Source organism: Cricetulus griseus, chromosome 2 (genome assembly GCF_003668045.3).
Source record: "Cricetulus griseus strain 17A/GY chromosome 2, alternate assembly CriGri-PICRH-1.0, whole genome shotgun sequence".
NCBI lineage: Eukaryota > Metazoa > Chordata > Mammalia > Rodentia > Cricetidae > Cricetulus > Cricetulus griseus.
The window spans coordinates 330413644-330440950 of NC_048595.1; the positions used below are offsets into that span (position 1 = coordinate 330413644).

At 43.7% G+C, this 27307-nt stretch overlaps 1 protein-coding gene across 3 annotated transcripts in view; it reads right to left on the bottom strand.

Moving 5' to 3' along the window:
* Positions 1-600: 600 nt before the first annotated feature.
* The window catches only part of Il31ra (interleukin 31 receptor A), a 46617-nt gene continuing 19910 nt past the window's right edge, over positions 601-27307 (bottom strand). For 2 of the 3 annotated variants that reach the window (XM_027401473.2, XM_027401475.2), the window contains 11 exons: positions 26840-26982; positions 24093-24246; positions 21485-21564; positions 19095-19311; positions 13197-13382; positions 11631-11732; positions 10403-10549; positions 8705-8845; positions 6878-6971; positions 5152-5233; positions 601-4001 (listed from right to left, as the gene is read on the bottom strand). In XM_027401473.2, coding sequence (XP_027257274.1) covers positions 3531-4001; positions 5152-5233; positions 6878-6971; positions 8705-8845; positions 10403-10549; positions 11631-11732; positions 13197-13382; positions 19095-19311; positions 21485-21564; positions 24093-24246; positions 26840-26982 — 1817 coding nt within the window. In that variant the 3' untranslated portion in view covers positions 601-3530. The remainder of the gene's footprint in view (positions 4002-5151; positions 5234-6877; positions 6972-8704; positions 8846-10402; positions 10550-11630; positions 11733-13196; positions 13383-19094; positions 19312-21484; positions 21565-24092; positions 24247-26839; positions 26983-27307) is intronic. The other variant, XM_027401474.2, reaches the window with a different exon arrangement.

Genomic DNA, 27307 nt, shown 5'->3' on the forward strand with positions numbered 1-27307 from the left:
CTCCCAGCCATGACAGTCAAAGCATCTCCTGGCATGGCTCCTCTGACACTGGAGGCAAAAGGGCAAACCCACCCTGGTTGAGAACAACCAGTACAAATGACAAACAGCTGCCAACTCTCCACAGGGTTGGGTAGAAGACAGGAAGTGGTAAGAGCTAGGGCACCCTAAGTGTGTGCCCTTCTCCAGGAGGCAGGCACTCACCTCGAAAACCAGGAAGATATCCTTCCTGATTTTGTTTTGGGGTTTGTATCTACCATGTGTGTGATGAATGCCCACACGTATGCAGGCATGTGTGCCCATGCATGTGCCTAGAGGTCTGAGAGGGAGATTGGGTGTCCTCTTTTATCACTCTTTTATTCCCCTGAGACAGGATCTCTCACTGGATCCTGTCTGGAGGCTAGCATGCCCTAGGAATCCTCCTGTCTCCAGCCCCTGCATCCCTGAGGTTACAGACAAATATGGTGACACCCAGCTCTTTATGTGGGTGCTGGGGACTTGAACTCAGGTCCTCATACTGTGTATCAACATGTACTAAGGGGTGGGGGAGCAGCCGCAGACGATATGTAAATGAAGTATAGTTAGATCCCTCCTCCAGTAAGCTTCATTTGCAAGCAGTGAAAATTTAATTTTATATACTTTCACATCATAAAATATTCTTCCATTGATTTTTGTTTCCAACCATTTAAAAATGCCAACATCACTATTAGCTTATAGCTCTATTCAAACGGCACCAAAATTGGTCTGGGAAGAGACGCAGTCTGAGAATCTTGGACTACAGGTTACCTAGCCATCTGCTATAGCTAAGAGCTTGATGGAAAGATGATGGGCTGGAGCCAGTGGTTAGGCACATGCTGCACACACACTGGGAGGGATCCTTACTGCAATTCCTTTCTCACCCCTCCCGTCTTAAGCCCCACCACACCCCTTGGGGGGTCTAGTATTGCAGCTCTTCATGGTACTGCCTCCTGGGATGCACCACTTTTTGGTTTCTATTGTTTTCTATTATTGTAAATGGAAGGCCATCGATGGCATTAATCTAGCTGTTTCATGGCTCCAAGGGTCCTGGAAAGCTCTTTATCATGAATTTCATCATTTCTTACTGAGTTTGCCACTTAATGACTTCCCTGAGCCCTCCCGGCATTCTTCTTCTTTGACAGTAAAGAGAAAACACAGATGGCCTTCTCTACTCATGGAGGCAACCCCCTGGATGCTGAGAGTGGATGGATGTGGTGCTTTGATCCAGGAGAGGCCAGCATGGCTTCTGAACCTGCATCCTGTGATTCCTCCTGAAAAACTCAGTGTGAAAGGAAAACCAACTGTCCCTAGAGCTGAGGCCCACTTGGAACAACACAGGGCTTTCAATGATCCTGCCCAACAAAGGTAAATATGGGGTATGGCACAAGGTGGCTGAGAAGCAAAGAAAGCAGTGAAAAGAAATAGAGAGTTGGAGGCCGCTCAGAGAGCCTGGAAAGAGGGGAAGGTGGACTGGAGGCAAACCAGGAAGACTAAAATGAAACAGAGGAGGGGGCAGGACAGCAGGGCAAAAAACACCAAGATGCTGCTGCCATCAGTAATGGAGCAGGGCAGGCAGAAGGCATCTCATGTGCGTGCGTGCGTGCGTGCGTGCGTGCGTGCGTGCGTGTGTGTGTGTGTGTGTGCGTGTGTGTGCATGCCACCCCCATTCATGGGCTTTAGATTCAAAAGCCTCACCATGTCTTTTTCCCATGACCCCTTTGGGACTGCCAGCTCCACTAACCTCCCTCCCACAGGATCTGAGAGAAGAGGTGTGGGATTGTCCCTGGTTATCCCTCCCCAGTCAGAGATTCCCAGGAGAGTGGCAGAGCTACACAGCAGTGAGGGAACAGGGCAGCCCCCTGGGGGCAAATAGCCCTTCTGTTAAGTCACTATCCAGCAAGACAAGGGACTTAAGTGAGAGTCCTGGCTCCCTCATGTCTCTCCCTGATTTCCTAATCTATAAAAAGTCACTGTATAAACCATGGACAAAGAGCAGGATTGGGGAAAACTACAGCCCCTGAGACACAGGGACTCACATCTTAAATGGCCTATGGAAGGAGAGAGCCTTGACTTCCTGTGCCCAAAGTAAAACTGCAACCAAGAAAAGTGGCTGATGATTCAACAGGGCAGAGTCTACTGATCAAACTGTATGTGGATAAACAAATGACTGGAGAAGACTTCCAGTGCAGTCCTGCAGGTGCTACCTTCCTGGCCATCCTCAGATTCAGTTCCAGGGAGGACTGGGGAGGCCAAATCTTGACAGGAGAATTGGTCTTTCATTATTTTGAAATGTCAGGGTCTTGGGCTAGAGATTATTTCTAGTTAGAGGAAAGTAAAGCAATGCATTTGCACACATGAATTGATGGTTTATGAAATTTATGTCTGCAATCCAAGCACTGCCTACTCAAACTTTTCTAGGCTTGGTGGCTGTGTATGACTTTGTACCTCCTGCCACTCACTCATCACCTAGCCCACTGTGATTTTCTCAGCTTCCCAGTGACCTGATCCACTGTGCACAGCCACACAGTTCCCCAGGACTAAACAAATACACCAGGGTGACTCCTCTCTCTTGTGACAAGTTCTGTGCTTGGCTATAGCAAAGCACAATGGTCCTCAGGACACAGCAATAGAGTCGCTGAGCACTGCATGTTCCCAGGCCCTGATTTGCGTGGCTGGAAGAGACCTTTTAGGGTCTACTCAGTAAGCATTCCTGGACTCCAAGCCAGTGTGAGGGGCGGTGTCTCTGAACAAAAGTCACTACAATGTTTGGTGCCTTCTACTACCAGGAATAGCACAGACAGAAGAGCATCAAGAGCTAGGAAACGGCTTACAGAGCAGGCAGATCTGTTACCTAGCCCATAGTCCATGCTGGTGTCTTTCTGGAGAGTTCTCAAATTTCTTGATGTACCAGCAGTCAATGTGTACTAACCTTGGGGTGAATGGGAAGGGTAGAGCAGTTGCCTAGCACAAACAAGACCCTCTGGGTTTAACCCCCCAGTGTTGCAAAATAAACTAAATATAAGTTGGTGATGAAGAGTCCCTGGAAGGGCACTGATAAAGACCCTTGAGAGGGAGGAAGGGCTGAGGAGCCTGGCAAACTTTGAGGAATCCACTCCACTTCCTGACCTCTGAGAAATTGCTCAGGGACAAGGTGGGGAAAGGTGGAGAATCAAGAACCTTGAGGGAAGCTTTGACAATGGCAGGAGCAACTCGGTTCCTGGGAATAAGACTAGACAAGTCCATCTCAGGGGGTCCCTTAAGCTCCAAAGCTCGGTCCTTCTCTCGAAGCCATCATCTCAAGGGGCCCGGGTGAGAGTGCTCAGAACAAAATGACTACTTTTCCCTGTAAAGGACTCTCTTCTTCTCGGCACCAGTTAACATCTGTGTCACCAAGTTCCAGGCAGCTTAGCAGCAAAATGAACAGGGAGGGGCCAAAGAGGGCTTCTGGAAGTCTCGATGTCTTTGCTAGGGAAGGGAGCCACTCAGTCTCAGAGGGCCTCACATCACAGCAGCACTTAGATTTCTCTCTTGCTGTGCTCCGGGATATTTCCATGCACAAGAAACTCCCTGGTCGTCACTGAATTCTTCAGATATGGATTTGGAGCTTGCTCCTCACAGAGAGGCTCTGGTTCGGGACTGTGATCGGAAGACAGAGGTTGCTCGTTGAATTCTGTGTATGTCTCTTCTGTCATTCCCAAACACTGGTTGTGGATGTCTCCAGGAGCAACCTCAGTTAAAACTGGGGACTCCTTAAAACTTTCCCCCAGGGGACAGTCAGGCCTAGACGGAGAGGTAACATACTCATTTGTCTCTCCTCCCAAAATGCTCTCCTGACCTTTTTTAGCTTCTTCTGTGCAAACAACTTCCAGAAAATTCTCGAAGTTTACCACCAACTTGTCAATGAGGTCGGCAGGGACAGAACATGGTTTTAAGGCCCTGTCTTCTGTGTTCCCAGAGTTTTCAGACTCCTTTGGACTTGATCTCCCCTACAAAAGGAAAGGGGACACCCCGGAGTCATGCAAGTCATGCACATGGCAGAACTGAATCATTAGATTGGGGACACATAAGCCCTGCCCCACATACAGCCCCCACTGCCCTCCCTGGTCTAGATGATGATGATCTGTCACTTTCTCAGGGATTTGGCAACAGTGCTCCATTTCCTGAGGAGCAGCAACTGAGGGCCCACAATCCTAGAGAGCTCAAGGCTTTCAACAGTATATTTACAACACTCCAGGTGAGAACCCTTAGAGAAAACCATAAAGGCAGACACCACCAGGACATCTCAGGCCACCTCACAATTGTACAGGGGCTCTGTCATCTTTGTCTCCTGCTGCTCTCATGCAGTTTGCAATGAATCAGTACATGTTATAGAGGCCTGGCCTGCTCACTGTGCAAAGTACATTTCACCAATTTAAACAGTAGAGCAAAGTGGCCAATATATAACACAAGTGAAGAAAAGGGGGTAGCAAAAATAGTTATTATTACAAAAACACCCTTAAAAAACAAATTCTAAGTTGAAATAAACAAGACTAACATTTTAAATTCTTGCATCACGGAAAACCTGCAAAAGGATGTTTAATAATAAAGATTTAAGAGCTACAGTTCACTGGGCTGATTTACACTTCAGAGGGAAATTCATAATGTAGATATTTTTCAAGTTTCCTGGTTAAAAACGTACTTAGAAGGAGGATTTCTACTTGGAAAAACACACCAGGAAACTCTACTTCCAATTAAATATCTGACTCTACCTCTCGTCAATGGAAAGCTGCCTATGGATTGCCACTTCCCCCAGCATCCATGGCCCCCAGAGTAATTTGCTCTTGGCTGTTTTTTTAAATGGCCACAGAGTTGACAGTCAGGTCCCCTCGCTCCACATCACACAGCCAAGTCTGTAAAACAGTCCCTCTTCTGTGGCCTCCTTCCATTATCATTCTATGTTGGGAACACCTCAGGCCCTGCTAATTCCCTTTCTCTAGTCCAGAGTACAAGGTGAAAGTCACAGTGGGAAGGCCAATTCCATCCTTTCAGTTGTTCCCTGAGTCTTTCACACTTCAGTTCAGAAAAAACTCTCCCACTCCCATCTACCCATTCCACCTCCCCAGCCAGAGTTTCAGGGCAAATCCCAGCAGTGGGTACCTTGAAATTATCTCCAATCCATGTGGCTAAACTACTTTCAGCAGGGTTGGGAACAGCAGGACAACACAGACCAGTCAACCTGCTATTGAAAGATGAGATTTTAGAGGAAGAGGGTTTTTTTGGTTTTTTTAAATTTATTTATTTATTAGTTCTAGTTAGGGAACTAGCTTGTTTCACATGCCCTTCTCCCTCCCCTTACCCCCATCCCTCCTCCACAACCCCCAGCCTACCCCCCACCCCATCCACCCACCACTCCCCAGGCAGGGTAGGGCCCTCAACAGGGGTGGGGGGTTGGGGAGGGAGACACTCTGCAAAGTCCACCAAATCTTCCTGTGCTGGTCCTGGGCCCTTCCCCATGTGTCCAGGGCCAGAGTGTAACCCTTCAAGTGGGATGGGCTCTCAAAGTCCCTTCTCAGGGCATGGTCCCAGCGTAGTGTGGGGCTGAGCTAAGGGCAAAGCTTACTAAAGGCAACAGTGTGACTCGATATTCAAAAAGAGTGTGCTTATTTGAATTAGAATGGCCCCCATAGGCTCATATGGTTGAATACCTGGACCCCAGTTGGTAGAACTGTTTGGGAATGACTAGGAGTGTGTGGCCTTGTAGAAGGAGCTGTGTTACTGGGGGCAGGCCTTGAGGTTTCAGAAGCCCATGCAGCTCTGTCTCATATGGCTGTGTCTCAAGATGTGAGCACTCAGCTACTGCTCTGGAGCCAATCCAGCCTTGCTGCCATGTTCCCTACTATAACTGTCATGAACTCTAATCCTCTGAAACTAAGTCTTAAATAAAAAGTTTATAAGTTGCCTTGATATACTGTCTTATCATAGCCATAGAAAATAAAAGATAGAAGGCAACTGTAAAGCTCCCTATTCAGTATGAGTAAGCTTCCATGCTCTTGCCTGAGAGGAAATATGAAGCATTTGTCTGTGGAACAACACTAAAGAAGACTCATGGAATTATATCCTTACCTTCCTTTCTCCATCACCCCTGTATCTCTACCCTGGTCCTGATGTTAGAAACTGCATTACAGTCACTCTTGGCAAATATATTCTTGGGAACAGTTAATACACTAACTACCCACACTTCCTCATAGTGATTCCCAAAGTATGTTCCCAGCTTCAGCATCAACATCACCAGCTAATCAAAACCCAGATTCCCAGTCTCTATCCCGGAACTCTGAGTCAGAAGCCCTTGTGGCGGGACCCAATTTTGACATGTGCCAAAATTAAAGATGACTACTTAAGAGCGTGATGTACAAAAATGTGTGCTGTGACTTGGCTGCTCCATACTGTTGGTAATCAAGGCTGACATTAGCTTGATCACGAATGAATCACAGCTGCTAGGCTGAGAAAGCTCACAGGAGCAGTGTAGAGCTGCCTAAGCTGGCTAACTGGGTGAGAACCCAGCTCCAATTCCAGGGATCAGTCTCCTCTCCACTCTAGCTTCAGGTGATAAACGGACATTGGCAGACAGAGACTATGGGGCAATTGGTACTCCTTGGCCTCAGAGGACACTAGACTTGGTGTACGGATCTGTACAACTATGTCTTTATGTTTGTCAGAGTCCTGATGAGTCTGAGGGTGTGGCCTTTAATCATTTCCACAAAGATGGACCAAATGAATGAAAGAATGAACCCCCCTCAAGGAGGAGTGTCCTCTGACACCACAATGCCTTCCACTGCTTTTTACTGCTCATTTTTCAGGCATCCACTGTCAATTGTAAACTCACTTTGGCTTTTTGAGACCAGAAGTCACTGTGAAGATGCTAAGTAGAAGAAGGCCTCCTCCAACCAGAGATGTTAAGAGGATAATTTCCAAGACACCTTTGCAACAAAGAGAACAAAATACCATTGTCAATATAGTTACCCAATTCATTGACAAAAATCAAATATTAACTTAATTTTGCACTATTTTTCGGAGAAGATCTCATTGTATAGCCCAACCTAGCCTGAACTCTCTGTGTAGGCTGATCTAGCCTTACACTTCACATCTTCCTGCCTCTGCCTCCTGAGTGCTGAGGGTAGCGGGCAGCACCATGCCTGGCTAGATATGATCACAGGAAAGAGCCTGCCCTGTACAATTATGGAGAAAAGCACTCCAAGGAGATGCACCAGCTTTGGAGAGGAAGCAGGTTAGAGAAATAGAGGCAAGAAGTGAAAGGAAACGAGGTAAGGGGTGGGCTAGTGAGTGGTGGGCTTTCCACGGGGAATCTAAGATTTAAACTGTGGCTGCTGTGTCTGAGTGGGTTATAGAGGGCTGAGAGAGTTAGGAGCACTGGCTGCTCTTGCAAAGGATCCAGGTCTAGGTCTCAGCATCCACAAGGCTGCTCATAACTCTGTAACTTCAGTTCCAAGCAATGTGAACTCTCTTCAGACCTATGCAGGCTCTTGCATGTATGTGGTCCACATAAGTTCACTTACTACACACATTAATAATAATAATAATAATAATAATAATAATAATAATAATAATAATAATAATCTTTCAGGAAAAAAAGGTGGCTTGAAGAGGATTCAGAACAGAAGTAGAGTGGTCTATAATCTAATCTATAGACCGAGGAGAGAAATTCTGGGTTCCAACACAGGATCCTAGCTTTTCAATTTGATCCTGAGGGAAAATTCCATGACCTGTCCTAACTTGTATTCAGTGCTCTGAAAATACAATATGATTGATTAAAACATTTTTCAAAAACAATATCAAAGAAAATTCCAAGAAGGCATTGCTAGCCCACAGAACAGCACATGTTTTCTGTGTGAGCCATATGTTCTGCTCAGTTTTCAGAGCCACAAGTCTACTTTATCCTCTCAGCATATAAATAACAAGAGGATTTTGAGATGCTTCAAGAAGACATTTTTTTGGCTTATACTAGTTATTGCAAAACTTGACAGTGTCACTTGTTTGTTTTTTGTTTTACCAGTGTTTTGAGACAGGTTCCTTCTGTGTAGCCCTGGCTATCCTGAAAGTCGCTCTGTATAACAGGCTTTTCCCTTCATTTAGTACATATACACTGCTTTCCCATTAAATATCCTCCTTAGCCAACCACCATATGAAACTATTATATTTTACATTATTTGTTACATCTAGTAAATTTGTCTTGCTCTCCATGTTTCTAATGTAAAAGCTGGTAAGTTGAACACACACCCCACAGATGGTAACATTAAGTGTCTTCCTGTTCATCAGTGACCTTTGATCAACCAACTTTTCCTTCCAAGGTCCTGTTGCACAACCTCTGACATTTAGAAACTGGTGAGTGTGAGGTAGGATGACAGTCTGTCATGGAACTGCTCATGACTGAGGCTGAAGTTGATGTTGATTACTCTCCCAAAGGTTATTTGGGGCTGCCTATCAGGAAGGAGGAGTGAAATGACCAGTCTAACTCAGCCCTCAATGTGCCTGCTCCTCTGCAATCCTTATTGTTCATCTTCCAGGGAGGTGATGGAGCCAGAGAGAACACAGGCTTCACACTCTGCTGTATGCTGCAGGCTTCCCCGTTGCTCTTGACAAATGGCATTTCCAACCCAATGTAAACTCCACGAGGCCTGAAGCTAGTACTCACTGATTGACGAGGTCCTGAAGTTTATTGTTTCCCCACGGGCTCCCCCAGCTCCAGTGTTGGCCACAACCCAAACAGTATAGGAGGTCCTTCGTGTCAGGGACTCCAGGTCATATTGCAGGACATGGGAGTTAACTGTCTTTGCTGAAGGGAAAAATAGAAGCTGAACAGTACAGCAAGCCAAACTGAAAATGTGCATCAGTACTGACCCTAGAAGCCCTGACCTGCAAGTCTAGCCAGCTCTATCTCAACTTCTGCTTAAAACAAGTCCACCAAGATGGACCAAAGACCTAAATATAAGAGCTAAAAATATAAAACTCTTCAAAAGCCAAAATAAATGAACCACAACTTCTAATTGTTTTTAAAATAAGATACCCAAAACTCAAGTAACTACATAAGACAACATTAATCTGAACTTCATTAAAATTAAAGAGCTAGCTGGGTGTTGGTGGCACACGTCTTTAATCCCAGCACTCGGGAGGCAGAGGCAGGCGGATCTCTGTGAGTTCGAGGCCAGCCTGGTCTCCAGAGCCGAGTGCCAGGATAGGCTCCAAAGCTAAACAGAGAAACCCTATCTCGAAAACAAAAACAAAAAAAATTAAAGAGCTTTTGCTCATCAAAAGACAGAAGACAATATAAGACTTAAATAACTACAAAACTGAAGAAAATATTTGTAAGTTATATATTTGATAAGGAGCTAATATTCAAAATATAAAGAACTCATAACTCAAAACCACAAAGAAAACCCAATGTTAAAATGGGTGAGGAAGTTAAGAGGACATTTCTCTGAAGATGATAGACAGGTGGCCAACAACTATACAGAGGGCTGCTTGGTATCTTTAGTGACTAGGGGAAAACAATTTTCTAAATGAGATACCTGGGACCCATATACTGTCAGATTTACTTATTTTATTTTGCAGTGAACTCAAAGCCTTGTGCATGCTAAATAAGGGCTTGGACTTATTTAGCATGAATAAGCTGCCCCCTCAGCCCTGATCACAACTTTGAAATAATCTGAATAGACAATCAATGGACACAGTCTGGCAGTTACCAGCAGCTGTGGAAGGAGGGGAGTAGGAATCGACCGATTAGAGAATACAGAGAATACAGAGGGAAGGTGATGGCTACACAATATGGTAAATGTTAAGACCTTAAAATGTTTAGTACTAAAGTTTACATTATGTATGCTCTACCATAACAAAATCAAATTTAGCCTAAATGGGAATCCAAGCATAGCCCAGAGCTTATGGTGTCAGGAGATGCTGTGGACTCAAGAATAAAGAAAGTATCCAGGGCAGTGGGCAGTAGAACTTATGCTTAAAGAGCTATGCAGCAAGGCAAGTACCACCCAACAAGGTCTGTCCTCACATATGAACCCACTCTTTAAGTTGGGCAGATCCTGCCAGAAATAAAGGTCATCAAAGTCTGAGGGGTTGGGTCAAACCATTTCATGATGGAGCAGGAGAAATCACTTCGACACCGCCCATCCCTCTTCAGGACTCTTGCCTACATTCTCCTTTAAACTTTTTCAACTCATGAGGTGGTGCTCTTGACTCTACTTTCAGAGAGGTACAAAGAGGCTAAGTATTTGTGTAAGGCTACATACAGGTCACAGCCCTGGAAGCCACCGCTGTGTCAGATCTAGTCACATCATCTGGGGGGGAGGGGTCAATTGATTTTGCTGAACTTGAGCACACTTACAGAATTCTTTTCCACCTTCAGCTTGGTAAAATACAGTGTAGCTGTTGATAAATCCATTTCTAATATTCTTGGGAATCTCTTGCCATACGATTGTGGCTGTCTTCAAACCGATGTTCTCCACCCTGGTCTCAGGACCTCTTACTGGAACTTCAGAGGACAGGGATATGGAAAACCAAGGCTGAATCACATCCTGGAAGAACCACCCTTGCCCCAGAGTTGCTACCATTGTTCAACAAGACCCATAATGCTGGGGGTAGGATAAGGTGGTTGAATGGGAGGGGGCAGTTGTAGAGATTGTTTTAGTTTTGTTTTCAGTCAGGCATCTTATGTAAGACAAGGAATTTCAAAACCCCAAGAAAATGTGCTTTTTTTATAGATCCCCCATTCCAATTAGCACCCAGATCGCATTCCTATCTGTAAAGCTTAGCTATGATCAGCTGAAGACTAACCTCCTTGGTCAAACTTTATTCAGAAAGAGATCGTTTCCAGTTGTTGAATCTAGAAGATGTTAATTTCAAAAAAATGAAATAAAGTCTGAGTAATGTATCATGAGTCCATGCTCATTGTTTCATAAAAGTCATTTGGGAAGCAGCTGCAAGACTGCCATGCAAGCATGAGGTCCATGTACAAAGCTGGCCATGGTGACCTATGCTTATACTATTAGAGCTGAAGAGGTGGGTCAGGCAGATCTCTGGGGACTGCTGGACAGTCAGCCTAGACTAATAGGCAAGCCCCAGATCCCCGAGAGACATCCTTAAAAAATAAAACAGGTGGATGGCTCCTAAGGAATAAGTGAGACTGACATCTGGCCTCCAGACATATGCACCAAGATGCACATGACCAATATGCACGTATACACATGCACACATAGAGAATCATTTTTAACATGTGTATGATGAACTTGGTAGGCTTTCTGAACTGATCTTAATTAATGTTAACTTTAATTACAGCTCTAATTGATGTTTTGTTGTGACATTAGGCAAGGAGTTTCACCTCTGAGAAGTCCCATTTCCCATTTGTAAAGTGCAAAGTGACTGGATTTGTTGAACTCTTTATATCTACCCACCTTTGAAATCTAGACTCTATAACCTGGGCCCAAGTGTGTCAAACACACACAGTTGAAGGTGAAGATTAAGGTATTGTAGAAATGGACTTTAAGACAACCCAGTAAATGAAATTATAGAAACCTGACCCTCCCCACGTCCCGACAAGATTGGTCCACACATACCTTCTTCTTTGGCATAAGCTTGGACTGTATATGGCTGTCCCACTTGTTGTCCCAACACTGGATACACTGATATATTATAGCATATGGAAGGCTGTAATTTCTCTTGAGGTGAGGGGGGTGGGATGGAGAGAGAGAACAAGAGCTGCATAAGTACACATAATAGCAGAATAGAGAAAATGAAGGACTGAGCTGTGACCTAGGACCTGTTAGAAGACAGTCTGTTTTCTAGGTAAGATGGTCTCTAATGTCTACTTTTGTTCTAAACTGTTCCAAACTAACTAAACAGAGGACAATTCTAATAAAATTATAGCTCCATCATGATCAGGAGAAAAACCAGTCGTTCCTCTCCATTACTGACTTCATCATATGATTCAGGCATATGTTGAATGAAATTTAGCCCTCTGACAACAGCATGTACTCTATATACCTAATTCTAGCTCCTCTACCTGCTTGAGTTCCTTCATAAGGCTTTTTGCTTGTTTTTGGAGACAAACTCTCATGATATAGCCCAGGCTAACAAATTCAAGATCCTCTACCTGCTTGTGTTCCTTCACAAGGCTTTTTGCTTGTTTTTGGAGACAAATTCTCATGATACAGCTCAGGCTAGCCTTAAATTCAAGATCCTCCACTTGCATCAGCCTCCTCCAGAGGGCTGGGATTGTAGCTACAAACCACCATGCCTGGCTAGTAGATTTCCTGGGAAACAGCTGGAGTGTCGAGACTTCAAAGGCAAAGACTGACTTATATCTTACATGGGGAAAGGACTTTCTTGAAATAAAATCCTATTTACTCTGTCAATCACTGAGGAAGGAGCCTAACTCTTAAATAGAATGGAGTTCTGAGGTTGGATAAATGGTACTCTAAGTCTGGTGTCACGCCAGGATAATCGGGACTCTCCTCAGGTAAGTACATTCATGAACTCACAGCAGCTGTGGCTACTTACACAAGATCACACCAGTCAGCATTTCCATCGTGAAGAGGGGAGGAGCCCATGAGACCCACCCCTAGCTGAGGCACCATTATGGACAGTTCTTGGCTGACAGCCAAGGGAGCGTTAGCTTTCTTTAAGGGCATGTCCCCCACCTCCCAGTAGGTCAACCTCTGTCTAATGCATGTCTATATGGGCAGCACTAATTAGACTCAGTGGGTTATTAAAAAAATAAAAGGAAAAAAAGAGAGGAACAGGAAGTTGGGAGGGGTGAAGGAAGTGGGGAGTGGATCTGGGAGGAGTCAGAAGGAAGAGTTAGGATAGATTGGGCAAAATGCATTGTATGTTCACATGAAATTATCAGACGCAATTAAAACATTATTTCAAAAAGCCTTCCTTTGCTATGTTAAATCATGATTAGCACTGACAGGGTGGCTAATGAACATCCTTATTTCCTGTTTCTCCATTAACAGGTGTGGATAAGATTGTGTTTACTTCTGTGCCAGCTTTGCCTGGGAAATGATAAGAACCATGGCAATAACTCAACTTCCCCAGGGCTGTCTTCCTATTTACAGCTTTTAAAAAGAATTTAAAAGCTGATTTAAATGAAACCAAATCCCGCACCAAGGAAGTCATACCTTGCTCTATGGTCCAGTTTGTGACCTGAGACACGGATTCCCAGGAAAGGGCAGAGAACTTTGACTCCGTGGTTTCTGGGAGCCACTCCACCATCCAAGTGTCCACCTCTGGAATGGAGCTCTCCCACTCCAGCACCAGCAGGGGCTCAGCAAGGTAGGCCTGCATGCTTTCGATGCACTGGATGGCTGAAGAGAGAGGAAAGGATGAATTCACAGCTGCCACCCTGGCATCCTGTCCCTGCCACACTGCAAGATCTCCATGTAGCGTTTACCGTTTTTTACATCCTTTTTCCTTTTCTTTACCAAATAACTCTGATGATTAAATGACTTCTTAATCTGCTTTTGCCTCCCCCCAAACTAAGCAGTTTCTAGAAATAGACCTCACTAGAGAGCTAGAACCTGAAAGGCCTTATGCCCCATGCATTCTCAGCAAGCCAAAACCTCACCCAGCAGGAGTGGAAACCTATTCTAGTCTCTAAAAGCTCATGCGGTTCCTTTCCCAAACTGGTTCTGTATTTGAGATTCCAATTTCCAGTAAGTCAAGTAATTTGTCTACATGTAAGGGTTGCTCTCAGAAAAGTAAAGCTTGAGGGTGTGAAGCTGAGGCAGGGGCAGAGCCAGAGTGAGAAGCACAAAGCCTGGACATCACTGCCACCTCCCTCTTCCACAGGACTTCTGCTTCTCCTCCCCTGCCTCCTCCACCTTCCCACCTCCTCCTGCCTCCCTGATTTCCCCTACCTTCACCTGCCTTTCCCTGCCCACATCCGTTATGAGTCAATGAGTATCCTCCAAAATGACATCCCCAGCGATGCAGAAAATGACTTTATGTGGAAATGGGATATGATGTGGATGGTAGGCCCTGAATCCATCGTTAACTGATGTCCTTATGGGAAAGGGAGAGTTAGGGGAGGGCAAGGCTGGGAAGATGGCTCAATCAGTGAAGGGCTTAAGAAATAAGCATGGCAAACTGAGTTTGATCCCTAATACCTGGGGAGACAGAAACAGACAGGAGAATCCCTTCCCCAGAGACAGGAGAATCCCTGAAGCTATCTGCTTAGCTGGCCTAGCCAAGTTGGGGAGCTCCAAGATCAGTGATTGAACCTGTCTCTTCACTGCTGGGATGGCTGAGCAGTAAAGAGAACATGTCACTCTTGCAGAAGACTGGAGTTGGGTTCCCAGCACCCACATTGAGTGTTCACAAGTGCTTGAAACTTCAGCTCTAGGGGGATCCGATGCCTCTGGCCTCCATGGGCACCTCCACTCACATGTGCATACCCACATACAGGCACACACATATACACATAATTAAAAATAATAAAAATAAATCTAGAAGGGTGTGGTGGTGTGTGCCTTTAATGCCAGCACTTGGGAGACAGAGGCAGGAGGATCTTCTTCGAGGCCTGCTTGGTCTACATAACATTTCAATATAGCCAAGGTGACAGAGAGACCCTGTTTTAACACACACACACACACACACACACACACACAATCTTAAAAAATAAAGTGGAGAGCAATTAAAGAAGATGTCTGTGTCTGGCTTCCACATGTGTACATAAATTAACATGCACAAAAACACATATAAAAGAGAGGGAGGGAAGAAAGGAAGGGAGGGAGAGAGGAAGGAAGGGAGAGAGGAAGGAAGGAAGGAAGGAAGGAAGGAAGGAAGGAAGGAAGGAAGGAAGGAAGGAAGAGAAGGAGGAAGGGAAATTGGAGCTGCCCCAAGCCAGAGCCTAGGGACATAAGAAGCAGAAAAGATAAAGGAGTGTCCATCTCTAGGGGCTCTGGGGTAGCATGGTCTAGTTCACAACTTGCCTTTTATACCCCTAGCCTCCAGAACCACGGGACAATGTGTTCCTGTTGTTTTAAGCAGCCCAGTTGGTGGTAAGAGAGTAAGGTAGTCCCTTGGCATAATTAGTCTGTCTTCCACTTCCTCTCTGGTCTCCTGAAGGCATTTTGTTAACAAGTGAGTTGGCAAGGCATCCTGCCCTGGAGATGAATGAGCATGGCTTCCAAACCTCACACTCTTCCTGCTCACCAATCCTGGAACTCAGAAAGAGCAGGAGAGCCAGGTCTAAGGTGCCAGGTGTGAGGCTGAGGAGGAGACATGGGAAGGAGTTCGGAAACTATGAGTGGATCATGCAAGAGGGGAGGCCTGGCTCGTTAGGGAGTGCTGAGAGACAAGTTTCTAAGTCATCCTATGGAATGAAGGCTGATTGCCAGCTCCTTCTTGCTCATCAAGAGCACCTTGATCCACCTACTCCCGATAGAAACACTCAAGAGTAAGAGGAAGATAAATCAGCCCTGAAAGCAGGGAAGACAATGGACTTCGAGCATCACTGATGTCTTAAGACAGATGTGAAGACAGCCATGTGAAGACAGCCACCCCAGATCTAGCAAACAACATTCTCAGAGTCATCCTCAACTCTCCCTGATGCAGTCCCACTGCCCACAGGCCAACTTACCACAGGCAGCTTTGCTTTTCCACACCCAGTACCAGACCCCTCCTGCCTGCGCCTAAAGGCACATAAAATTCAAGTAGAGGCACCCTGAAGCTTTATCTCTGCCAATAATTTATTCTAAAGATGAGAACATGGGTCCCACAGGGGCTAATAACCACCCTGGCTCATACAGCATCTGTGACCAGAATCCCAAAAATCACCCCATGAACACTAATTTCATCAGTTTACTAATTTCATCATGTAGACTTGCTGGAATCACACCAGAAAAATCTTGCACAAAATCTTCCTGGATCTTTTCATCATGTAGAAGATAGATCTAACAACATCTGCATCATGGGTCATTTCACGGCTAAGATAACCTGTACCATCTTATCACAATGCCTGACATAGCCTAATGTACAACACATGATGACCATATTAATTCAATGATAGTTAAGCATCAAATTCTTATTAACTCTATCACAGGTGATTTTATTTTATTAAGCAAAATTTTGTGAAGTCATAGTTTTCTGTGATAAATTATTGCAGCTAGAGGTATGATGGACAGTATCTTTTCCTGGTCTCCATTAACATGCATGTGCACTGTACCAAATATCGCTATTGTCAGGGGTCACTGATGACTTAAGCTTTCCTACTTGTCTATGACAACATTCTGCAAACTTCCCCTATAAGAGCCAGACAGTAAGCATTTTAGTGTTCACAGGCTACATAATTCACATTTACCTATTACACAACTGTTGGACAAAGAAGCCACAGATCACATATGAAGTGCACATGGCAATATTTCAAAAACTCCATTTGCAAAAAATAAAAATGTGTTAAGCCAGATTTGACCAATACCTTGTCTAGGACCATTACAGGCAATAGTTTCAATATAATTTTTTAAACTCCCAAGTGAATTTAGCATAACTTTAAAGTGCATTTTATAGTAGTTTTAAGTTGATAATCCATATCTAATAGAAATGTAATTAATCAGAACTTTATTAAGAATGAGGATAGTGGGTTAGAGCTATAATCCAGTGGCTCAGAGGTAGAGAGATTTTCTGTATAGTACCCACAGGGTCCTGTTATTAATCCCCAGCACTGGAGAGGGAGAAAATGAGACAGAGATACAGAGAGAACAATGGCAACAGGCCTGGAGATGTAACTCAATTGAAGCCCTGTTTCAGTCCTTGGCACAGCATAAACCTGGTTTGGTAGTACACTTGAAAAGAAGGAACACAGGTGTCAGAAACTCAAGGCCATCCTCTCCTTTGTGAGTTTGAGGACAGTCCAGTTACATGAAACCCTGTCAAAACACAAATGAAGATGGTAATGACCAGCACTGGACATTTCCGGGGAGGATCTCATTTGTTCTTCACATATCCTATTTATTGCGAGAGGTGTGTTCTAAAAGAGATCCAGTTTACACCCATCTTAAAGATGTTATACAGCTTGCCTAATTGTATAAAACCTTGTGAAAGAGCAAATATTTGAACCCAGGGCTGCTAGAGTCCACGGACCATGCTTCCATCCCCTGTTCTCTACTGTGTCCTGTTATGGAGTCATGGTGGGAACTGAGGTTAATTACTTCTGGCAGTACTTCCATTTAATAAAGAATACATACTCCAATCACACATCATTTGTTGGAAACATCACTAGACTCCTAGACACTGGAACAAAGATGTGAAGGACCAACTGGGCATGGTGGTACACACCTTTAATCCCAGCACTCAGCAGGCAGAGGCTGCCTGATCTCCAGAGGGAGTTCTAGGACATCCAGAGCAATACAGAGAAACTCTGTCTCAATACTATTAAACACTTACTCAACACCAAATGAAGGCAGAAGTGGGTCAGGTTTAAGAAGAGAAGGGGGAAGAATAGTCAGAAAAGTCTAGAGCTAGTTGTACAAATGCATGAACCAGGCTGGGCTAAGCAAAAAGATGTATCAATTAGAGAGAACAGTTCTTAGATGTCTATGCCAGCTGCTATGTTATTTGGCATGTCAGAAATTATATTTTTTATAAAAGAAACAAAATGTGGCAAATGAACAAACAAAACCCTGCCCTCTGGGGCCACTCTCAGGAGTAGTTGGGCAACACAAACTAGACTTGGGGGGGAGGGAGAAACAGAAGAAAACTCTATGGGGGAGGAGGTTTTAGGGGAGAGGGTGGATCTAGGGGGTAGGAAAAGGAGATGAATGTGGTCAAATACATCATAGGACATTCTCAAGAATAAAAATATTATTTAAAAAATTACTGCCCTCATGGGGTATGCATCCTCTTGAAGGGGAAAATGTTGGGAGGAAAGAGGGAGCACTTGATGGGTGCTTGCTACTCAAGTGTGAGGGGCTGGTTTTGGATCCTGGGTACCCACATAAAAGTTAGGCTCTGCATTCAGAGCAAGGGAGTAAGACAGAAGGGCCACAGGGAGTTTCCCGCTGGCAATTTAGTCAGTCGGTGAGCTCTGTGTTTAGTGAGACAGCCTATGCCCAAAATAAGGTGGAGAGTGATAGAGCAAAGCATCCACCTCTGGCCTCCACAGTGGTGTGCACTCATGCACTCATATGTGCGCATGCTCTCTCTCTCTCTCTCTCTCTCTCTCTCTCTCTCTCTCTCTCTCTCTCTTCTCTCTCTCTCTCACACACACACACACACACACACACACACACACACACACACACACACACACACACACACACACACACACACACACACACACACACACACACACACACACACACACACACACCCATGCACGAATCTATACTCACATGTGGCAGAGTGCTCGCTCTCTCACACCCAATTGAACAAGGCTTTTTATTCCAAAACAGAAAATAAGGCTTTGCCACTTTGCCTGGGTTAGGTAAAATGTTCAGAACTACTCTTCTAAAGTGTAGATGCCAGGCATGATGGCTGTTATCAACAATGCCTTCACTCATGAGGCTGAAGCAGAGTGGTCTGTAAGTTAGAGGCCAGCTACTGAGTGAGATCTTGTCTCAAAAATTTTTACCAAGCAACTTACTGGCAAGTCTGTATACACATATAAGCAGTTTTCCTAGCTGGACCATCAAATGGAAAGAGAAATGAGAGAAAACAGGAGAGTGAGCACCAAGCCATAGCTGGGACAGAAGAGAGTTCAGGAGAGGATCATAGTCACTGAGGACATAGGTCTCAAATATGACTGTTTTATGTGCCAACCACAGCTGTGTGCAGAGCTCCTAGGCTCTCACTGTGCTGTGCGACTCTAAATTCTTAGCACAGGCTTTGCTCCAAGGGAACTGTATTTTGGGCTGGAAGGGCTGGTTAGTTATCAGCAGATTCTGTTTCCCCACAACAACCTAAAGAGCCTTTGTTGCTCTGACTACTCAATTTGATTCAAGGGGAACAACTACCCGGAGGATACAGACTGTTCCTTCTTCAACTAGATAGAACTAGACACTTGAGGAAGAGGTACTTACTCTCCTCATGAACAGCCGGGATCCTCAGGATGGCCTCTTGGGACTTCCCAAGAGAATTAAAAGAAGTCACAGACACACAGTGTGCCTGGCCCGTCAGAAGTAGTTCATACCGCTGCTTAGTGACATTGTTTATCTCGGTGAGGTTGGTGCTGTTTTCTGGAAAGTACTGTATGTTATAGCCAAGTGTTCTCTCCAAGACTGGGGCTCCTTTTGCCTTCTGTATCCAAAGAAACAAAAAGGTGATTGCCAATACCAGAAAGAGAAAAAGGCACAAAGACAGTGATAAATAGAGCGATGTCATGTTAGCCATCAGATGCTAAGCTATGTTCAGGTCATTACCTTTCCAACACAAATATTTGCTGTGTGGTGATGTCAACCCTTCAAGTGCCAGAAGAGATTATTTACCAAATGGTTCCTTGGTATCAACTCTTAACATGAGTTCAGTTTCATGGATCCAAACTGGTAACTAGGCATCCATGTCTACTTTCTTCTCTGTCCTTCATTCTGGCATGCACAGGAAGAGGCATAAATGCTAAAAAGTGAAGGCGTTCCCTTCTGGGCCAAAATCAAGTTCAGAAGTCAAGGGAGTGTGGTAGCTATGCCTTTATCTTTTACTCCCATAGTTCCCCTTCTACAGAGGGAAGACAGCTGTTCTGGACCAAACATCCAGCTAGGTAATCCAGCTAAAGGGATCAAAATATTCAGGACTTTCCTGCTAGTCCCCTTAGCAGGAAGCCCAAGTGCAAGCCCAGAAACTCTGACTCAAATTCTTATTTCTAGTCTTGAACTTAGACCTACTTACCAGATATTTTCCTGTGAGTAAGCATATGGGATATTTCCTGGGAATTATGGGGACTACAAGTTTTTTGGTACTTATTACAAACATCATGGAGCAGAATGAGTGGATGTGTGGTCAGCTAGTGTTTTAATTCACTTTGACCCAGCGTTATCACAGTCCAGGAACTTCCCTTTCATTGACCACAACAATAAAAGACCAGCTAGAAACTCTCTAATGTTGTCTCTCAAGACAACACCTTATCATTCCTCTTTATACTTTGCTGACATGAGCTCATATTTTATAACTTTGCTGAGTTTTATTTGTCTGTTCATTTTCAATGCTGGGAATCATGCCCACAGCCTTAATGCTAGACCACCATGGAGCCTATCATCTTCACGAGTTATATGTGTACAAGTCAATGATTTTTCAAGACAGTCATAAAATCTCAAAACCTTTTCTACTACCAGACTTTGCTAAATAAGTTGAATTCTTAGAAAACCTCTCCTACTGAGGCATTGAGAAGACCAGTCCTCTAGCAAGAGGGAGGATGAGGCAGGCAGGAAGGTCTGGCCACTTCCCAGACTGGCCTCTTGACTCCTACCTACCACAGTATAGCTAAGGCCTTGCAAGGGTATGCATCATTGTTCACTTTACTCCCCTAAGATGTGAGAACAGTCATTTCTCACCACATTTCACTGCATCTGAGATTAGTATCAAAGATTTCCCAGCATTCCTGGCTGTGCTTTCCTGTGCCCATGCCTCTGCCACCTAAGGGTGTCCCAAGGAGATGGACCAAAGCAGTGTCAACCCTGCAATAATTGGTTTCCGATGTCACCAAGGCAGGGTGATGTCTCCATTTAAAAAGATTTAAGTTGCCAAACTTTAGCAAATAGACGACTTCCTGATAGCCCTGGAGACATATTAGAGTTCTAACAGCTTTTTCCTCCTCATCTTTTCTTGTTCCCACCAACCTCCCGTTTTTCTTTTCTGTTTCCTGTAGCTTTTCTTCTAACTGCCCTTCCTTTCCTGTTTACCTTTACACTCTTGTTTTCTGTTCCTTCCCCTCCGCATTTCTTATTAGTTCCTCCTTTCCCCTCTTCCCTGTATCACTTATCACCTTCTCCTTTTTCCCTGGGGTCAAGGTTTTCACCCTAGAAAGGATCATGTGACCACTCTTTGGCCTTTGCACACCACACTATTCTAGTACGTAAAGGAACATGCTTATCAAATGTGTTGGCAATATCAGATGACACGATGCCCCAGTGAGCTGACTCCAGCCAGTGCTCTTCTTGGGTATAAGGATGAGGCTGCAAAAATCTTACACTGTAGTCTAGGGCAGGGCAGGCAGGGTAGCTTCCTCAAAACTGTCAAGAATCGCAGTGTTTGAAGGGGAAGAGACCAAAGGTTTTCTGGTTTTTTTTTTTTCTTCCAGTTTTTAGAGACAGGGTTTCTCTTTGAAGCCCTGGCTGTCCTGGAACTCACTTTGTAGACCAGGCTGGCCTTGAACTCACAGAGCTACACCTGCTTCTGCCTCCTAAGTGCTAGGGTTAAAGGTGTGTGCCACCATCAAAAGTTATTAACCAGGGAGTTAAGTGTGACAAAAGGAGGTCACCTTCCACAGCAATAGCACCTTCCTCACTCCATTCACATCTGCTGGTCCCAGGACTCTCCACAGGTCCAGGATATGTGGAACTGGAAAGAACAAGAGGAAGCTCATGACTGACAGAAGGGGGTTGTAGCAGTCAATATTCACTGGGCCACTGTGCAGGGCCCTTGGCAAGGAGATGCTTGAGGGGACAAATAAGGCAGACAGGAAGGAGTCAATACCCAACAAGGTCTTCATTTTGTTGCTGACTAGAATTGACCACATTTCAAAATAAAACTGCTCTTGGTGTGATAACTTAGTAATAATGTAAAGGGGGGGTAGTAAAATACACTCCTTTGGGATACACCTGGTCCCCTAAAGATGGGTGGAAATCTTATGTCCTCTGAGATTTGGCACCTATGTATGTTACTACAGTAGCCCTTCCATCTGCAATCAGAACAGACTAGTAGAACTACTAATGCCCAACAGTGACAGTAGCTAACTTCCAGCAAGTACCACTGCACTAAATGTCTCCCCTGGATGAGCACATGTAACTCTTACAGCCACATCACTGAGGGGATTTGACAGTGAATCCTCATAGAGAAATTAAGGAAGTGCCCAATTATACAAGCTCTTAAAGAAATACAGCCAGGATTTAAGTCCTGGATATGTACCATATGAATAGATATTTAAACAGAACCTTGCAAATCAATAGATATAGTCCTAACAATCAATAGGTTGGGGGGGGGAAGGTAGCACTTCAATTTGGCTTAGAACTTTTCAAACAATTATAAGGTTTGAAGTTATATGAATTAGACAACCAGAATTCCATTGTAAAGTAAGGAATAGATGGCTTATGAGTTGGAAAACAAGAACTTAGAATTTCTGGGGTTTAGGTCATACAATGATCTAGCTCTCTAAGATCCCAAAAAAGAATGAAGAAAAACAAAAGCAGAGGAAATCTCCACTCAGAGCCAACGTTCTCCAGGGATGATATGTAAGTGTTGATGTGGTTTAGTCAGCAAATGGCAGCCAGCTGAACTAATGAGCAGAAGAAACAATAAATTATAATGCTGACAGCAAAATAAGTTGGGGACAGTGGCATGAGGACATATTGAACTGAAAAGCAGGCTAGGCTTGAGAATGAGCCTTGATAGCACCATGAAAGAAAAATGGTAGCTATAGCAAGGAGATTTGGTCAAGCCACAACCACACTCTGGGTATTATTAATCACCAAATTCCCTGGTGAAAAGTTGCTGAGGAAGATGTTGCTGAGGAAGAGGACAATTTGGGCAACCACATGGGGTTCATTCTGATGTTTTTACAGAGAGAGCTCAGCTTGGACATAGCCCTGATTATTCTAGCACCATTTGACCATTTCTTACTGTACATTTTATGTGATGTTTTATACCTATAGTTATTTGTATTGCTTGAGCATTCAGAGATAATGTCTGTAGGATATATGCCAAATGCACACAATTTTAATCAAAAATTTATTTCTTTAATATAGTCATCATGACATGTTAGGCCTGATACTAACACTTAAGCATGTGATTTGGATTTTCTATGGTCTCTTGCTCACATTACCAGAACATGTAAGAACTGAATCTCAGATAAGAAGGGCACAATTCTGCAAGTGACGCATGAAGCTATGTCCATGAAGAGAAAGTTAGAAACTAAACCTAAACACCTCGGATGGGGAATGCAAATGAGAAGGTATCAGATGGGTTCCAGAATCTAACCAAAAGGCTGAATATGGTAAATATCCGGTACTTCCAAGTTGGTCTCATGGAAACTCAAGCAGGTTCAGGAAGAAAAAAAATCCTGGGCCATAAGTATAGATATTGATCCCAGAGATCCTCCCTTGACATCTTTAAAAATGTGACCTACTGTCTTGTATATCACTATATTCATGTACTTAGTAGCCTTTTTGTTTGTTTTGTTTGTTTTTTGAGACAGGGTTTCTCTATGTAGCTTTGGAGCCTATCCTGGCACTCACTCTGGAGACCAGGCTGGCCTCAAACTCACAGAGATCCGCCTGCCTCTGCCTCCCAAGTGCTGGGATTAAAGGCATGTGTCACCAACACCTGGCCCTTGTAGCCATTTTTAAGGTTTAAGATGTATAGCTTCAAATTATAGGATGTCTTCAGAGGAAATGATACCATTCTTCTAGAGTGTAAGAATCTCCTAAGAAGGGTTGGAGAGATGGCTCAGAGGATATGAGCACTGGCTGCTATTCCAGAGGTCTTAAGTTTAATTCCCAGCAACCACATGATGGCTCACAACCATCTATAGTGGGATCTGATGTCCTCTTCTGACATAAAGGTATACATGCAGATAGAGCACTCATATACATAAAATGAATATTTTTTTAAAAACTTCCTAAAAAGTATGAGACATAAGATCCTAGATTTCTGGAAACATAAAGCTGCTATAGTAACTATACCATCTGAGGAGCATGGCTCACTCCTAGGGGCTCAGTGGATGCCATCAGTGCTTATGGAGAAGGGACCTGCAGACACTCTAGGACCTGGTTTCCCAAGATGAATCCCAAGCATGGCATGTGTCAAAATGCATGGACCTAGGAAACCCTGCACTAGAATAAGCAGACGCGGAATAGTGGAGAGTAGCTTGCCTTCCTCCATAGTCATCCCAGTTTTTTCTTTACTCCAGTTGCTCCAAAATCTTGACTCGCTGGTTCTGAATCGTAGAGCTATAACATATTCCGTGAAAGCCCGAAGACCTGTGAGGTTGTAGACCAAGTCATGATCCTCGAAATCGACTTCTGTCTGAAAGACAGAATGGACTCTAAGCAGAAATGGAGACAGCATGTTCTATTTTCCTGCTTCTCCACTCCGGCCTCTGTGCTTTCTTGCTGAGACATTTATATATAAATGTGGATCACACCCTGAATCACTGTCATGCTCTCCATTTCCTTTTGGAAGTTTGTGTGACTGAGAGTCCACTGTCTTTGGAGGTACAACACAGAGCCGAATGTCCCGGGGCCACCCAGTCTTTGGTCTAAACTAAAAAGTGACTCTGATACTCAGAAATTTAGCCTCACACAACTCAGGGAGGGTAAAAAAGACTTAAGTGGCATCACGGTTAATCCATATATTATAGTTAAGTGACCTTGGACACCTCAATGTCTGTGATCAGCAAGAGAGAGATTTCTTCACTCTTAGATTCTTTCTCTTTAGCCAGGCGGTCCATTTCTAACCATTGCTCTTTGGGTGACCATGCAAGCTGCTAACCATCTGCTGCTATACATCTTGGCAGCCTAGATGTATAAATTCACACTCTTTTAGGAAGACGACAGGTCAACAAGTCCATTCCCTTCTCTCAGTGTCAATTTCTCACTAGTCAAATGAGGATGCTGCATTACTGAAGCTCTGAAAGTCCCTGGTTCTAATCCCCTAGGACAGACTAAAAACTTAGCTTTTTGTTTCTAATCAAGTCAAGTTTCAACAATAAAACTGGTTATCTGTTGTTTATAAAAACTATATTGAAGCCTTGTAAAAAGAGTTTGGCAATGTTCCTTCTGCTTCTATTGTGTGGAACAATTTGAGGAGTACTGGTGTTAGCTCTTCTTTGAATTTCTGGTAGAATTCTGCACTGAAACCATCTGGCCTTGTACTTTTTTTGGTTGGGAGACTTCAAAACTGAAGGTCTTGAACAGTAGAGAGGGAAATGTTAATAAATTTGGGGCTGAAATGATGGGTGAGACCAAAATGAAGAAGTCTAATGGCAATAAAAAAAAAAAAAACTTGAATTTTGGTTAAGATGCAATAAATTTTGAAACAGTGAAATGCATTTTACTAGCAAGCCTTATGAGGAAAATGGCTTTGAGAGTTAACTGACTTATTGTTGGTTACTGACCATATCAGCAGTGTGAGAGGATCACCATAACAGAAAGGTGATGTCATTTCCACCTCTACTGAAGGACATGGGGGTACGTCTTCTCAGCTCTGAGGTTAAAAAGATTTCTTAAAACACAAAGACCATAGACCAAGACTGATAAAAATCTTACAGTGTTAAATTCTGTCCATTGGAGTTTATCGTCACTAGAGCCAAGATAGTGAAATGTACATATAAAAAAAAGATGCTAAATACACGAAGAATGCCCACAAGTCAATCAAAAACTCAAACAGAAAACAGCACAATACAGAAATATGCAAAGGCTTAAGTCTGTACTCTGAAGAAGAAATCTAAATGGCCGATGGACCTTGAAAAGTCTGGTGCAGTTTCATTAAAAGCCTGGTAACTGCTAGTTACAGCAATGGTGCCTTTTCATTCACGCAATGGAAATACATGAACTGCAGCATTAACACTACATTAAAAGAACAAAGCCAAACACAAATACAAAACAGCTTGTAAATGCAGCACTCAGGAGACTAAGGCACAGATCACTGTGACTCCTGCTTGGGCTACAAAATGAGGCAGCCTTCTGCCTCAGAAAGCTGAAAAGAAGTAGGGGGAAAGAGTGGGTGGGAGGGCAAGCAGGAAGAAAGGGAAGCCAGCGGGAGGGAAGGAAAATGGGCAGGAGGACAGATAGAACACATGGACTCCATGTACATTCTATTTCTATGTCTAATAAGTGATGCATTTCAGGGATCCAGGCAAACAAACAAAAGGCAGAGAGATGATTGTCATGAAGAAGTAGCTAACTCTAAGACAGTGGTTCTCAACCCCCCTAATGGTGCAACCCTTTAAAACAGCTCCTCATGTTGTGGTGATCCCCAACCATAAAATTATTTCATTGCAACCTCACAAATGTACTTTTGCTGCTCTGATGAATCATAATGTGAATACCTGACATGCAGGATATCTGATATGCAACCCCTGTGAAAGGGTCATTTGACCCCCAAAGAGGTCACGATCCACACGTTGAGACCCCCTGTTCTAAGGGCAGGTGGCCATGAGGAATGGGTGAGGAGAAGGCTCTGGCAGACTGTGGATGCTCTGTTCCTAATTAGGATGGGTTTTACATGAATGCTGACTTAATAACAATTTCTTAGATACAATGTATATTTTGTTCACTTAAAATGTGCTATATATTTCATAAAAGATTTTTTAAAAAAATTTAAAGTAGCCAAATCATAGTTTCTGGTGGTCAATACTGCCATTCACAAACCACAGTATAATATGAAAGCAAATTTCTAATTTTTCAGGCTGTCACTGTGCTCAGAATACAAAAGGCATATTGTACAATTTGCTTGCAAGCTGAAAAATACAAATGGAAAATAGGGAAGTATAATAGTCACTATTAATTTTTTCTGTTTTTCACGTAAAAAGTAAAAAACACAATTCCAGATGAACACAAGTTGTCAGTAGGGTCTTTGCTTGGATCTCTAGTAGAAATACCATAATGCTGTAACTTACCCAGTGGGTACTGTTAACAGTCCTGAAACGAAGTGTGCACCTTAGATGATACAAACGAAGCCTTTCCAAGGGTTTCCACCATATCTGGAACATTTGGTTTGAAATTGGATTCACACTTAGAATTATAGGTGGTTCAGTTTTCACTGGAAAAAAAATACAATCCTCATATTTACAAACAGAAGATAGTAACAATATCCACCCAGAGTTGAGACCACAGTAACCCTAGAGAGCCAAGGACAGTCCATATTCTGTGGTTCATTATACACAGATGCATGAGCAAGTCAGTGGAAAAAGAATGCCACTCTCCTAAGCCCCTGTACCAAAGGAAAGAGCATGCCCATCCAAAAAAGGATTGATCCTATGAATCTTTGCAAATCAGTCCTTTACTCAAAGCCAGGCATAATAGTGGCAAAACATAAGAATACATTCAATGATGATGATGCAATCATAAGCAAAACATGGGTCTCA